The 14882-nt window shown below is 41.1% G+C and overlaps 1 protein-coding gene across 2 annotated transcripts in view; it reads left to right on the top strand.

Annotated features, from left to right (window-relative positions):
• The window catches only part of jam2a (junctional adhesion molecule 2a), a 23824-nt gene extending 9076 nt beyond the window's left edge, over nt 1-14748 (top strand). Inside the window, exons 3-10 of one of the 2 annotated variants that reach the window (XM_023155033.3) lie at nt 1-21; nt 5253-5402; nt 5513-5700; nt 5928-6030; nt 6861-6968; nt 7112-7124; nt 13662-13695; nt 13859-14748. The exon at nt 1-21 is cut by the window's left edge and continues 90 nt beyond it. In XM_023155033.3, the coding sequence (XP_023010801.3) occupies nt 1-21; nt 5253-5402; nt 5513-5700; nt 5928-6030; nt 6861-6968; nt 7112-7124; nt 13662-13695; nt 13859-13897 (656 nt within the window). In that variant the 3' untranslated portion in view covers nt 13898-14748. Of the gene's footprint in view, nt 22-5252; nt 5403-5512; nt 5701-5927; nt 6031-6860; nt 6969-7108; nt 7125-13661; nt 13696-13858 lie in introns of both variants that reach the window. The other variant, XM_004552634.6, reaches the window with a different exon arrangement.
• Nucleotides 14749-14882: the final 134 nt, after the last annotated feature.

The following is a 14882-nucleotide window of genomic DNA, read 5'->3' as shown; positions in this document are numbered from 1 at the left end:
TCTTTGGTGGAAAGTTTCGAGGTGAGAAAGCATCCCGTCGCTCTCCATCTTCTCGGTGAACAAACAGGACATTTGTTGTAATCAGCTTGCAGTACCAGCTGGATAGGGTGTGCCACACAAACCCCCCCCCCCCCCCCCCCCACAAAAAACAAAACACTTGGGTACGGGTGAGATATTTCACAGTCTATGTGTCTCTTGTCCTTGATCTCTCATCTTTATGTTTTAGGATTTGAATTTAATGGGCGAAATAAATAATGAATCCCAGCAGCTTTCACCCGGGCCAGTCGTTTTTAAAGGCGGTGCAGTTAGCCTGACAGTTTTCTCAAATATGTCAAGGCTTTGAAATGCCTTTGACCCATCGCTGCCTCTTCATTGGCTGCTTTACGGCTGAAGTTAGTTTTAAAGGTGCTATGAATAGTTACTGTGTTCATAATGTGAGGCTGCTTCTTAGAAATTGCTGCTATATCTTGTGAATTCATGACAAGCCTTGCCATGGAAGTCGTCCTTATCTCTCTGAGATAACAGCTTTTTGATATGGAGTTATGTAAACTGCACGACTGCGGATTGTAAAATTTATTATTTTAATTTCAGCTGAGATATCATGTTATAGTTTACTGTTTTAAGAAAAATTCCCCAGCCCCTTAGGTAGAGGGGATTCCCCAACCAGGAGTACTTGATGTAACCGGGACATATATGTGGAAATGTCAGTTTAACTGTTTCAATTGAACAACCAAGTGGTGGTAAAGTTAACAAATTGTGTGGGGGGAGCACACCAAAAAGAACCCAGGAAGGATTAAAAATAAATAAATGAATAAATAAGTAAATAAATTTAAAAATAAAAAAAATAAAAAATAAATAAATAAATAAATAAATATATAAAACACCCAGCACGCCCCTGCGGGCGGTTTATCCTTCAAGCTCGGGTCCTCTACCAGAGGCCTGGGAGCTTGAGGGTCCTGCGCAGTATCTTAGCTGTTCCCCGGACTGCGCTCTTCTGGACAGAGATCTCCGATGTTGTTCCTGGGATCTGCTGGAGCCACTCGCCTATCTTGGGAGTCACCGCACCTAGTGCTCCGATTACCACGGGGACCACCGTTACCTTCACCCTCCACATCCTCTCGAGCTCTTCTCTGAGCCCTTGGTATTTCTCCAGCTTCTCGTGTTCCTTCTTCCTGATATTGCTGTCATTCGGAACCGCTACATCGATCACTACGGCCGTCTTCTTCTGTTTGTCTACCACCACTATGTCCGGTTGGTTAGCCACCACCATTTTGTCCGTCTGTATCTGGAAGTCCCACAGGATCTTAGCTCGGTCATTCTCCACCACCCTTGGGGGCATCTCCCATTTTGACCTCGGGACTTCCAGGTTATACTCGGCACAGATGTTCCTGTACACTATGCCGGCCACTTGGTTATGGCGTTCCATGTATGCCTTGCCTGCTAGCATCTTGCACCCTGCTGTTATGTGCTGGATTGTCTCTGGGGCATCTTTACACAGCCTGCACCTGGGGTCTTGCCTGGTGTGATAGACCCCAGCCTCTATGGATCTTGTACTCAGAGCTTGTTCTTGTGCTGCCATGATTAGTGCCTCTGTGCTGTCTTTCAGTCCAGCTTTGTCCAGCCACTGGTAGGATTTCTGGATATCAGCCACCTCCTCTATCTGCCGGTGGTACATACCGTGCAGGGGCCTGTCCTTCCATGATGGTTCCTCGTCTCCCTCCTCTTTCTTGGGTTTCTGCTGCCTGAGGTATTCACTGAGCACTCGGTCAGTTGGGGCCATCTTCCCAATGTATTCTTGGATGTTCCTTGTCTCATCCTGGACTGTGGTGCTGACACTCACCAGTCCCCGGCCCCCTTCCTTCCGCTTAGCGTACAGCCTCAGGGTGCTGGACTTGGGGTGAAACCCTCCATGCATGGTAAGGAGCTTTCTTGTCTTTATGTCAGTGGCTTCTATCTCCTCCTTTGGCCAGCCTATTACCCCAGCAGGGTACCTGATCACGGGCAGGGCGTACGTGTTGATGGCCCGGATCTTGTTCTTACCATTCAGCTGACTCCTCAGGACTTGCCTGACCCTCTGCAGGTACTTGGTGGTTGCAGCTTTTCTAGCGGCCTCTTCATGGTTCCCATTCGCCTGCGGGATCCCCAAGTACTTGTAACTGTCCTCTATGTCTGCAATGTTGCCTTCTGGTAGTTCAATCCCCTCAGTTCTGACTACCTTCCCTCTCTTTGTTACCATCCGACTACACTTCTCCAGTCCGAACGACATTCCAATGTCATTGCTGTATAGCCTGGTATAGCCTGGTAGTGTGGATCAGTGAATCGATGTCTCGTTCACTCTTGGCATACAGCTTGATGTCATCCATGTACAGGAGGTGGCTGACAACTGCTCCATTCCGTAGTCGGTATCCGTAGCCAGTCTTGTTAATGATCTCACTGAGGGGGTTCAGGCCTATGCAGAACAGCAGTGGGGACAGAGCATCTCCTTGGTAGATCGAAGAATCTACCTTCGAATCGATCGAAGAATCGATTCTTCGATATATATATATATATATATATATATATATATATATATATATATATATATATATATATATATATATATATATATATATATATATATATATAATGGTCCAAAAATCAAGAGGAAGTTCAAATAGGCTACTATATGAAAGTATTATCTAATATTACTAATAAACAAATTAGCTTAACATAATAGATAAACACGTAAAACAGTGGCTAGCTAAAACGTATTCCTAGCTTTTAAAATGTTGGCTAACCGTATTGATTAACTGTTAAGCTAGTAACTTAAAATATGGATAAACAGTTGAAATGTTTAGCTAACCACTGGTAATGTTTAGGTGTAGTAGCTAAAAGGTATGTATGAATAATATTGAAAGTAAATACTGGATACATTTGAACACCAAAGGTCACAAAAAGGTTGTTGGGAACCAGTTTCTTAGGGAGACAACAAGCTAATATTTGGTCAATATTTGGTATGGCCACCTTTATTCTCCATCACACTCTTTGGCAGCTTTCTTGTCATGTCTCTAAGAAGTCTTCAGGAATTATTCTCCAGGCTTCTTGAAGGACATCCAAAGAAGAGCTTTGGATGTTTCTGCCCTTTGTTCTGTTCTCTGTCAACATGCTTCCACACTGCTTCAGTAATGTTGTGGTCTGAGCTCTAGGGAGGCCAATCCATGACTCATAGTGCTCCATTGTGTGTTTTTCTATCCAGATATGCTTTTACTGCATTGACGTGTGTTTGGAATAACTGTCATGCTGAAAAATGAAGCTGTTGCCAATAAGATGCTTTCCAGATGGTATTGCATCATGAATCAAAAACTGATGGTGCTTTCCTCCATTCATAATTCAATCAATTTTTGCAAGATCCCGAGCACCACTGGCTGACATGCAGCCACAAACCAGATGGCTGTAGACACTGTCGTACCTTTCCCCTGACCTCCTCTGTATATACTGACAATGATTTAAACCAAATATCGAATCAAATAGAATTTTTCATAGATTAAACTAAAGAAATGGGAACAAATGAGGCTGCTAGTAACAAAGCGCCCAAGTTGTCTGTTATGTGTAGACACAACACTGGTTCATCTCTCAAGTTAGGTACTTTTTTCACTCTTGAATAAGTCGGCATTAAGTGGGTTAACACACACACACACACACACACACACACACACACACACACACACACACACACACACACACACACACACACACACATAAATCCTTCTTCTGAGAATGGTCAGGTACAAGCACTGGATTGAAAATGAGTGAAAAAGCAGCCAAATAAAAACTTTGAAAGACCTTCAGAAAGCCTGAAGATGTACTGTTCAAAACAACTTTAAAGGCTTACAAGAAAGTGTGGCTCCATGGAAGGAAATGTAAAGGAATGAAGGGTTATCCAACACTTGCACAGCGCTACATCATTGGAGAAAATGCATAATAGTTTTCTAAATTCTTAAAAGTTGATTTGTGTAAGTTTCATAGTGAATACAGAAGGATTTCTTGTCTTGGCTAAAAACCTAACCTGATGAAATCCCTGTAACTAAAGCCATTTATTAGTGCAGTGCGAATACCAAGTAAATATAGGACCAGTGTTACAGATACCAATGCTTGAAAGCAGCTTATGTAGGGAAGAGCAGTGTTTGATCGTTTATGAGATGAATCCTCATCAATTTGCAAATTATTTTAATACATTTTAATGTTATTTTTTGCAGTAAATTTAGATAACTACTAAATCATTGTGATTTTTACTTTCCAGCTAATTTCAGCTTTTCGTGTATTTTGAAACTTTTTTTTTTTGGGAGACCGGAAATGTAACCGTGTCTGTCTCTATAGCACGTTGGGTCCACTTCTGTTGTTTAAATGTGCTACAAGCTATAAATAAAATAGATGTGACAGTCAAACACAAAAAGGTATGAGGTACATTGTCTTTCATTAAAAAAAATATAACATACTGAACCTAGCAGATAAAAACAAAGCATCAATCTTATCATGCTAGCATGTCTCTAAGACAGGGGTGTTCAACTCCAGGCCTCGAGGGCAGGTTTTAGATCTCACCCTGGGTCAATACACCTGAATCAAATCATTAGTTCATTACCAGGCCTGCGGAGAACTTTAAGACATGTTGAGGAGGTCATTTAGCCATTTAAATCAGCTGTGTTGCGTCAAGGACACATCTAAAACCTGCAGGACACCGGCCCTTGAGGCCTGGAGTCGGACACCCTGCTCTAAGACCATCCAACCAAAATATCGGTAGTATCGGTATCGATATTTAGATCGATCCACTCACCTTTACCAGTGATACACACAAACTCCTGACGATGAAGTAGAGCGTACAACAGGCTGGACACAGGACAGCCACTCGATAGCTGTACCAGATTATTACCCACACACAAACATGCACTCCGTGGCTGTCTGATCAGACTTGGACATTTGCGTTTTCACATACACCTCCATTGGGTAATGTCTACAAAAGTCCAGCTGCATGACAGTATAAGAAATCCTCAGTGTTGGGTTTACAGCGACTCAAAATGTCTCCAAATTATAGCAGTGGTTAAAAAAAATAAAACATTTAATAGTAGATTATTTTACTCATTCTGCAATTGTTCAATTGCTACTGGTTATTAAATTTTGGGTGGCAGTATTGCAGACCGTAGATTATAACATGCAGTGGCTGTAGCCCACAGCCATGGAAGACATTTCCACTTCTGACCTTCTATTCTTTCTCTCAGGTCCCTTTGAGGGCCGGGCGACCATTGAAGGAGCGACAGTGACGCTGAAAAAAGTGACCCAGGAGGATGCTGGAGAGTACCGCTGTGAGATCAGTGCTCCTAAAGACTCTGTCAACCTGGGCGAGACCAATGTAACGCTTAAAGTCCTAGGTACCACTGACTGAGATGGGAATCTGCTGTAATAAGAACATTCAGACTATTTTAAAGATGGGAATGTTTTTTGGCTTACATTGGTGTGATTTTTCTGCCCGTTCTTTTAGTGCCGCCTCAAACCCCACTCTGTGAAATCCCCAGCTCAGCAGTGACTGGCTCAGTGGTACAGCTGAGTTGCAGGGACCAGCACAGCATCCCACCTGCCACTTACTCCTGGTACAAGGACAACCAGCCAATGAACCCGCCCCGTCATTCCAACGCAACCTATCTAATCAACTCGCGCACAGGAGTTCTGGTGAGACAAATAAGTGTGTGTGCATGCAGATAAAGAAAACCAGGCAAATGTTGCACACTGTAGTATCGTGTAAGCATAAAGATGCTTCTGCTGAGTTGCTCTTCGGTTTGATACAAGGTAGCATTCCTGATTCTTCCTCAAGGACACGTCAGGACAGAAGACACTTCACTTTAAAGCGTGCTCTTTCTAATAATAGAGGTTTGTTGGTTGGTTTTTCTCTTCCACAGGAGTTTAAATCTGTAGCCAAAGAGGACACTGGCCGATACAGTTGCCTGGCATCCAACGGAGTGGGACTACCCAAGATGTGCGAGGCCAAGCATATGACGATAGGTGTGTGTGTGCGTTTCCACACTAAATCCCGCCTCATCCCCCACACCTTTCAGCACCAGACAAAATCAAGGATGCAGTGGAGAGGAAAAGCCCACTAAGTTCATTCCACCCTGCTTCTAAAGTCTGGACACATTTATAGCCTAGCCTACAGTTTGAAGAGATCCTGTGGCCAGTGTGGGCCAAATTACAAAATATAAAACGACGCTGTTGATGAAAATAAGTGCTGGGCTTGTTAATAAATCATGTAATGTGCTCTACGTTAATGCACACTACCATTTAAGCACTTTAAGTAGACCTGTTATGCTCATTTTCAGCTCCATATTTTTTATTCTTAGACTGTGCAGGAGCAGCTGTGCTTGATTTTAAAAAGTAGTTTATTTTACACTGAGCCTGGTGCAGTCCATCTGTCTGAAACTAGCTCCTCCCACTTGCTTCCCATTGGCTCATTAATGTTTTAACAGCAGGTGGGTGGAGCTTTTGCAATCACAGATGGCCATATTAGGGGTTGCTGCTCTCAGTGACATCACACAGAGCCACGAGAGGAGAAGCCTGTCTAAAACAGAGCATTTACAGCAGTGTGTGACCTGAGCTTGTGGCTCACAGGCATTACTTGTTTAAGATGAGCGTTCATCATTGTAACTGTATATATATGACAAAAAGAAAAGCATATTAAGTGGACTTTATTAAATTATAGGAACGCTGCAGTACAGCTTCCCACTTTAGGAGATTACTTTGCTTTATTTGCTGCTTCCTGATTTATCTTGTGTCTCGCTGCTTCAATAAATTAGCGAGTAAACAGCTCATAATTCAGTCTTCATTCACACTTCCAGAGGACGTCAACATCACAGCGATAGTGGCAACAGTGTTGGGGGTCTTCCTGGCCGTGCTCATCTGTGGATGCGGCGGTTTCCTGTTACAGAGGAACGGCTTCTTCAGCCGTGAGTTTGTGTGGCTGTCTTGGCAGTCCGATAACCACTCCACAGTGCACCAATTAATATAGAAACTGTTTTCAATTCCCGCCAAAAAAAGAATGACATTGACTCTGTTTTCTCTTCCACGGTCCCGGCTCATTCATCAGCAGGACACAGAGGAAGGTAAGAGCTTTGTGATTAAATTAACATTGATGTGAACAAACACAAGCTAATATCTTACACGCTGAAGTCGAGGGGAGGCGGTGGGGAGGGGTGGATTGTTGTTGCACTTAGCCGGCCTGTCTGCATCTGTGTGCTGAGTCAGGACTGTATGGAGTGACAGCTGTGGCTGTGTGTGAGTGTGTGTTTTCATTTGAGATGCAGCAGTGCCTGCTTTTCAACTCACTGGGTCATTTGATTGGCGGCAACAGATGCAAAACCCTAGGAAAAAGTTTTTTTGCTATTATTTTGATTGATTTTTTTTTTTTTTAGAATTGATTTCCACTTCCAAGCAGATGTACTAATGTTGAATTCATGTCAAAATACAGCCAGACAGATGACCACTCCACCCGCCTCCTCCCTCCTCAAAACAGGGCTGTGGGGGAAACAATCAGTGCTACATAATTATGGAATAATTACAGGCTGTTAATCAGCAAGAAGGAAAATATTGGCAGTAGAAGGAATTATAGGCAATTAAACTGATTGGACGGGTAATTTGAAAAGGATTATTTGGATATTGAAGAATGAGAGTGTGGCATAGCTGAAGGCGCTTACACCCGTCTTACAGACACTGCACTCCAAACACACCAGAGTGGGTGTAAAGAGGTTCCAGAAGACACAGAGACATAAATGCATGGCCTCGTATCCCAGGTCTGACTCGCCTGACTTTATGTTATTTGATTACTGGCTTGTTACTGCTTGGAGTTTGATGGGGAGTCAGCGTAGAGCTCTCCTTAAAGTCTGATGCTTATCCTGCTGAGCTAACTGGAGTTGTCAGTGTCAACTTCCTATTTATAGAACAGGCTTCTTCACAAAGAATCAAAGACAATGCGACATGATTTCTGATGCACCGATAGTGGGTACAAATTTACTGAGCGGCGATGCAGATCTAGATTGTGGCATCTAAGAGAAAAATGGTCCCTCGGGCACCTGGTTAGATGGATGAATGTTATTTCATGCTGAGGACTGACAGCGGATGTGTTTTCAGTCGTCGTAGATGAATGTTGGTTGAATGAAGCACAGTTCGGACTGTTCTGGCTTTTTTTTTTAGGATACTAAAAAGCGTAGCTGCGGTCACATTTAGTTGCTCACTTAAGATCCTGTTGGAAAATATTAGCCAAAGAAGAAGGAAACAGTTTACTTCTTTTATTTCAAATGAGGCACTAGTGATTTCACAGTGTATGGTGAATACTTGAAATGATCGGTTGTAGTTAGAGCTGGGCGATAGAACGATAACGATATGTACCGCGATATAACTTTTTCTCGATAGAAAAATTAAACTATTGCGATAGACCTCGCCGCTCTCGTCCTCTTAAAAAAAAAAAAGAAAAAAAGAACAGCCAATCCAAATTAAGTAGCGCAGAGCCGAACCAATCACAGCCGCAGCGTCACGTCACGTGACTTGTTACGTACAGCACAAGTGCCAAGCCGCACATGTGTATTTGTTTGGGAAGCAGCCAGCCACCGTACCGCCCGGGTAATGAAGGAAATGAGTGTGCCGACTAGAAAAATCAACCGAGCGTGACCGAAGGTTACCGAAGAGAAAACAGATGATGGTTCCAATGCCGGAGAGATTGTCGAACGGAAGAGCCATAGAAGTTCCGTAGTGTGAAGGTATTTCGGCTATTTCAAGTCTGACAAAAAACAGAGTTGCGCGCACTGTAAATTGTGCCGAAAGCAAGTCTGGAAATACAATAAACTGGTGGATGCTCAATACCCACACGTACCTGGGTATTTTTGAAAACGCAGATTTTTTCTATGTGTTTGCACCTTTCGTCCACACGTAAGCGGCGTTTTTGGTCACTGAAAACGAAGATTTTTAAAAACTCCGGCCAGGGTGGATATTTTTGAAAACTCCGTTTTTGCATTTACGTGTGGACTAGAAAAACGGAGAAAACGCAGCGTCAAAGATGTGCGCATTTTTTGACGTCACACTGTGCGCCACGTTATTGTTTCGGTGAAATGAATTTCTACAATACTGTTAATGTTAATTCTACTCTCTGCAGTGTTTAAATGCTTACATATACACACAGTTACTGTCCCTCCACACATACGACTCGGTTCTGCTTCTATGCCCCAGCTTTGTTTACTTTTTCCCACCGAGGCTTCTAGACTTCTGATTGGCCAACATTTCTGCACGGTTAGGAATCTAGCGCCACCTGCTGCTTTGGCATGTTCATAGCAGCGTTTTCCTTCATTTCTGCCTTTACGTGTGGACGGGATTATTTTTTAAAACGAAAACGGAAAATCTCCGTTTTCAAAAATACCCGTGTACGTGTGGACGTAGCCTCAGTCTCTGACTGGAAGCGCTAATTCGTCATTCGGCTTTTGTCAGACTAAAGTAACTGTTAAAACTGTTTGAAAAGCTAAACTATACAACAAGGAGAGATTGAGAATTTCCTTTTAGTTCTCAGTTTATTTGATATTGACAAAAGTTAGTCAGTTTTGTCTGTTCTTCTGTAAAACAAACTAAGATTTATTTTTAGAATTAATATTTTGTTTCTAAGTGGAATTGACAATTTAGTCGTCTGTTTCGTTTGTTCTATTTTGAAACTTAAACGCTTTAGCGGCTGCCTTTTGTGTAGTTTGCAATATTTGCCTTTATTTATCTGAAAAAGTCTCATGTTCCTTAAGTACATCTGCCCTGTTGAACTTATTATGGGAAATAAATATTTAAATAAAAACAAGCTGCTGATTATTTCACATTTTACTTGTGAGCAACGGCGCATTTAAATCTTACAAATATAGTTATTTGGCTTATATCGTGATAGATATCGTTATCGCCTGAAATGGAAAAAAACATATCGTGATATGAAAAAATCTTATATCGCCCAGCTCTAGTTGTAGTAAGGAACTAGATATAGTACAGGTCTTTAAAGGTACAGTCAGCTGTACACATAAATATGCATTCTTTGGTGTTTAGTTTGTGGAGTTAAGGAGGTAAAGCAGGAACTGATTGGAAGGTTGGTGCTTCGATCCTAAATATCCTTGATACTGAACCCCAAGTTGCTCTCAGCTGCAGTCGTCAGTGTTTCAGTGTTTGATAGAAAGCATAGAGCACAGTTAGTGGAAGCCACCATGTTCTCCTCCATCCTAATTACAGTGGCTGAAATGGACATTGCCTGACCACGTGTAGTCCACTAATGATGGAGAAGAGAACTCATGGCATTCACATGCCGCAAGCTTTGCTTATGTTTTTGATTCCTTGTGTTTTTAGTTAGTCTACCATTCTAGCAAGACAAGCTTTTTTCTGCATTTAGCAGTAGTTTGTTATTAAATCAGTTCAATCCAAATTTAAACTTGATTTGAATTTTAATTCATGTGTACAACTTCAGACTTAAATATGAATGATCATACCTATGTTTAATCATCTGAGAAGAGGTCTCCCACACCAAAGAAGTGAAAACGTGAAGGAAAGAGTTAACGTGACTGGCACTTCATGAACAGGCTTATTTATTCCCGATATTGTCACAATTACTTACTCTCAGCTTATTAGATATTAGCTAATGTTAGGAGGGTAAGAAAACAGAAATCAATTGCCTGTAATCTGCAGTCTACTGACACCTAGTGGTGAGATTTTACACACTGTGCCTTTAAAGGGGCCTAAACTGGAGCCTTGGGTAACTCCAGCTATTAAATGCATTGCTCAAACAAAAGGCAGTCACACAGTTTGAGCTTTTTAATACTGCGGTGTTGGATTGCTGCATGTGATTGGCTGCATGCTTGCTGGTTTATGAAATGTCATTCATAAAGTGTGCTCAAATAAGCTTGAACATCTTGGTTTACTTCTCTATGTAATTTAAAAGTGGGCTTGAACATATTAGTTCTGCCTATTTTGATTCTTACTTTTTCATTTGGGTTTCCAACGTCTGTTGGAATTCAGGTCATTGCTCAAATATTAGATGGACTATTAGGACTTCTACTACTAGTAATATTATTCCAAAGATGAGAGTTTAGAGGTCTGGCATTGCTAAAAACTACACACAAATGACCATAAAACACTGGTCAGGGTCATTTCTTTGCTTGTTTTGTTGCAGAATGACAGAATCCACTATGATTCAACATGCCTGACTAAACCTAAGCATATGAGTGAATGTCATTGTTGTCCAACCAGCAGTTCCAGAGACATAATTGGTTGGGCGCCTGTGCATGTTAATTGTGGTATCTTTTGGCTTTCCAGGTATAAATCTGAATGCACAATCCTGTGGGGTAAATTTAACAGAGAGCTAAATGCATGGAATAGAAATCAAATGTGGAGGTTGACAGATTTAGGTTACAAATGTTCCAGCTTTCCAAACCAACAGTTAAGCTGCACATCTTTACGGATGACTTCACACTAATACTCACACTCCAAAGCATGGTGTGCAGTACGAGTCCACGAGGGCATGCTTCTTGTTAAAGCCCATGCCCTGACCCCCCGCAGGTCATTTTGGATCTCCCAGTGTCATGGTGCAGCCCACATCAGCAGCCAAACCCTGCACAGAGCTGAGGACATGTGAGTGTGGCACATTAGGAAATAAAATAAACAGACGTAACTGCTTCGCAGACAGCGAGACTTTGGAGGAACCGCAGAACCTGACCCACCATTAAAACCATATGTTGTTTTGGCTGTTTGTGTTTGGATTAAACAAACGAGATAACGTGTTAATTACTGAGGTTTAGAGGTGCCGGTAAGAAGATTTCTTTTGCTCACAGAGAGCCAAGCTACTTGTTTCCTGTCTTCATTTAAAGCTGAACATCTTTTTGGCTACAACTTTAAATTTACTGGCTAAGTTATGGGTTATTGATATTTTTATTTTTTCCCTGTGAAATAGTTTTAATTTCTTAGAAGAGGATCACTTCCAAAAGACTTATTTTTGGAGGTGATTTCGAGACTATAATTAAAGCCATAGAGGTTGATGTGCCAGACACTCAGCAAGCCAAATGCATTACACAACAGTTCACAGCTCCGCTAATGCGATCACTTAGACTTTTAACACCGCGTGCCGCTGCAACACAATACTGTTGCTGAACAAAAGGACCTTTGCACATCTCTGCAGATGCAAACAGTTCACGATGAATGATTCCAGTGTTCATAAATGGCGTTTTACAGCATCTCTGATCAATTCCACATTATTTACAGTTAAAGAAAATGAGTATGTCAAACGTACTTACAAGTCAAAGTTGACTATGTGAACTTTTTTGTTTTGAATGGTGAAAACACACCTACAGTTGGATGTATGCACTAAAAGTTCCCTCATCTGGAAAAACACAGGTTCTTCGGCTTTTAGTTTCAGATTGAACACATAATTGTTACATTTAAATCACATTAAACTACATTAAAGTCTTCTCTGATTCAAGATGTTCGCAGATTCTGGTCGAAAACTGATTTTCCTGTGAACAAAAATTTGGTTTTCATTTGCCAGTGAGTTTGTGTAATGAACCATTTAGGGGAGGAAATGAGGTCAAACATCATAAACGGAAGCAAGAAGTAAAAATTTCAACAGTTTTGATGAGGTCTCAAATTGGCACCAATTTATCTCCATTCACAACCCAAAGAAACGTAAATATAGATATTTTTAATTTTCAACCTGATTTTTTTGAAGCTGCAACTTTCACTGAGCGTTGAACTCGTGGCAGACAAAAGGGCAGCGCTCTGACCATCATTCAGCCTTGATTGCTTAATCCTGTAACACCGAGTGTGTCATATTTGATACACGAGTTTTTAAGATCTCTACATCTCCGAGGTGAGGTAAATTGCCCGATAGAATTTTAAGCATTAAATGTCAATGAAGCCAATATAAGTAAAACTCATACATGCAAGTTGTTTATTGTTTTTAATTGTCAGACATCTGGATAATCACTCTGTTAAAGCTCCACAGGATTAATTTTCATACATATATTATATATTTTAAAAAAAACAATTAAATTGCAACTTTTCAATGTGCAAATCCCTCTTTTGCACTATTTAAAATGACTGTAAATGTGGAAGAAAGAAATTCAGGGAGCTGTTTTTTAACATCGAGCTTGTCATGTTGAAAGGAGATCAATAGCACTCTCATAGCTGTTTATTCAAACAGGAGACGTTAGCTTGGTGTAAAGATCGGAAATGAGAAAAGCATTACCCCGACTCTCTCCGAATCGTATCTGCTTACAGGCACATTTAAAGCTCTGATCATCACCACGGTTTTCATAATCCCGCCCCTGTATACCACAGCAGTCTATAGAAATGGCTGTAACTCCTAAATAATTAACAAATTATTGTTAGAGCAATTAAAGTCTGCACATCTTGATTGATTTAAAAAGGTCTCTCATTCTCCAAATGCACATACACAAGCCCTCCTGCGACAAACTGCAGCACTTTCCTTACACTTTGCTCTCCACTTTGTTCCAGTGCTGCCTAATGACGAGCTCGCTCTGACTGTTCTTCCTACCTGTGTTTGCCACGTGCATTATTAATACAGGCGAGATATAACTCAGGTTAGAGCTGTCAGGTGTTCTTACCATGTTTCTGTCTTCCAGGTCCAATGTCAACTACATCCCTCCACCCCAAGAAGTAAGTGTTTGTTTTCAGGTTTGCTTCTTTCCCTCTCACTTTGCCTAAATGTAGCAGTTCGCACTTACCGGATGTTTGATGTGTGTGTGTGTGTGTGCTTTTTAATTTAAATCATCAGTTTATTTAGCAAACATTAATACTTGTTTTGTGTCCCTCTTCTCAGCCCCAGGATTTTAAACACACACAGTCGTTCATGCTCTGAGAAGCTGGTCTTCTTCTCCAAAAGCAAAACAAAAAGAAAAAAAAGGTGATAAGGTGCCAACACTGGATTCTGATTTTGTTTCGGACTCAGAACGAGCTCTTGATCTTCCAATACGTGCTAATTTCAATCTTTATTCCTCCGCCAATCCTTCCGGATGGTTGATGTCAAGAAAATCTGCAAGGCTTCTTTACTCTGGCTTTGCTGTGTATTCGCCTCTTACATTGATGTCTCCTGCTATTATGGGATTAAGTACAGTTTCATGGTACTCTGCTTCCCCCTGGTGGTCAGATGTTGAATTTGCAATTGATCTTTTTTTTCTCAGTATAAATTTCTAAGGCTAACTGCTTTAATTACTCAATTTTTATTTTTTACCAAAGACTGATGTTTAATTTGATAGATTTCTTGTCTTTAAAAAATTGAATCATGACAGGGAATTCTCCTTAAAGCCATAAGGGAAGCATCTCAGTTGTTTTCAATAAAACTACAGCTTACCTCAGTCAGTATTTCGTCTTCGACACTGGGACCACTCGTGATCTTAGTAAGAACAAGAAGCCACTTAACAATAACGCTGAGGACAACCCCATTCCATCCTGATGTGCCTGCATGGTCTTTTTTATAAATATACATATATACTATATACCTTGTGCCTTTTTAATTTGTCTGTCTGTCATATTTATCTATGGATCACAGTTCTTTTTTTGTAAAAAAAAAATTTGCCTTACTTTTTTCTTTATATGTCTTTATATTTCTGTGCCACTGATTATCAAATGGAGTGTCTGTTTTTAGGCTGTGTGAATGACTTCAGAGTTTTATTTGAATAGTGTATCAGTAATAAAGTTTTTTCTACTCAAGCCCATGTTTGTTATTACCGTGTTTCCAATGGTGGAAAGAATGCAACACGAGAAGTAGCTGCCTATACACTAGAGGTGGCATGTTTTTCAAAACCACAAATTACGTCAAGTTATATCACATGTTGGGGGGGTTG

Source organism: Maylandia zebra, linkage group LG23 (assembly GCF_041146795.1).
Source record: "Maylandia zebra isolate NMK-2024a linkage group LG23, Mzebra_GT3a, whole genome shotgun sequence".
Lineage (NCBI taxonomy): Eukaryota > Metazoa > Chordata > Actinopteri > Cichliformes > Cichlidae > Maylandia > Maylandia zebra.
This window is presented reverse-complemented; position numbering and strand designations above follow the sequence as displayed.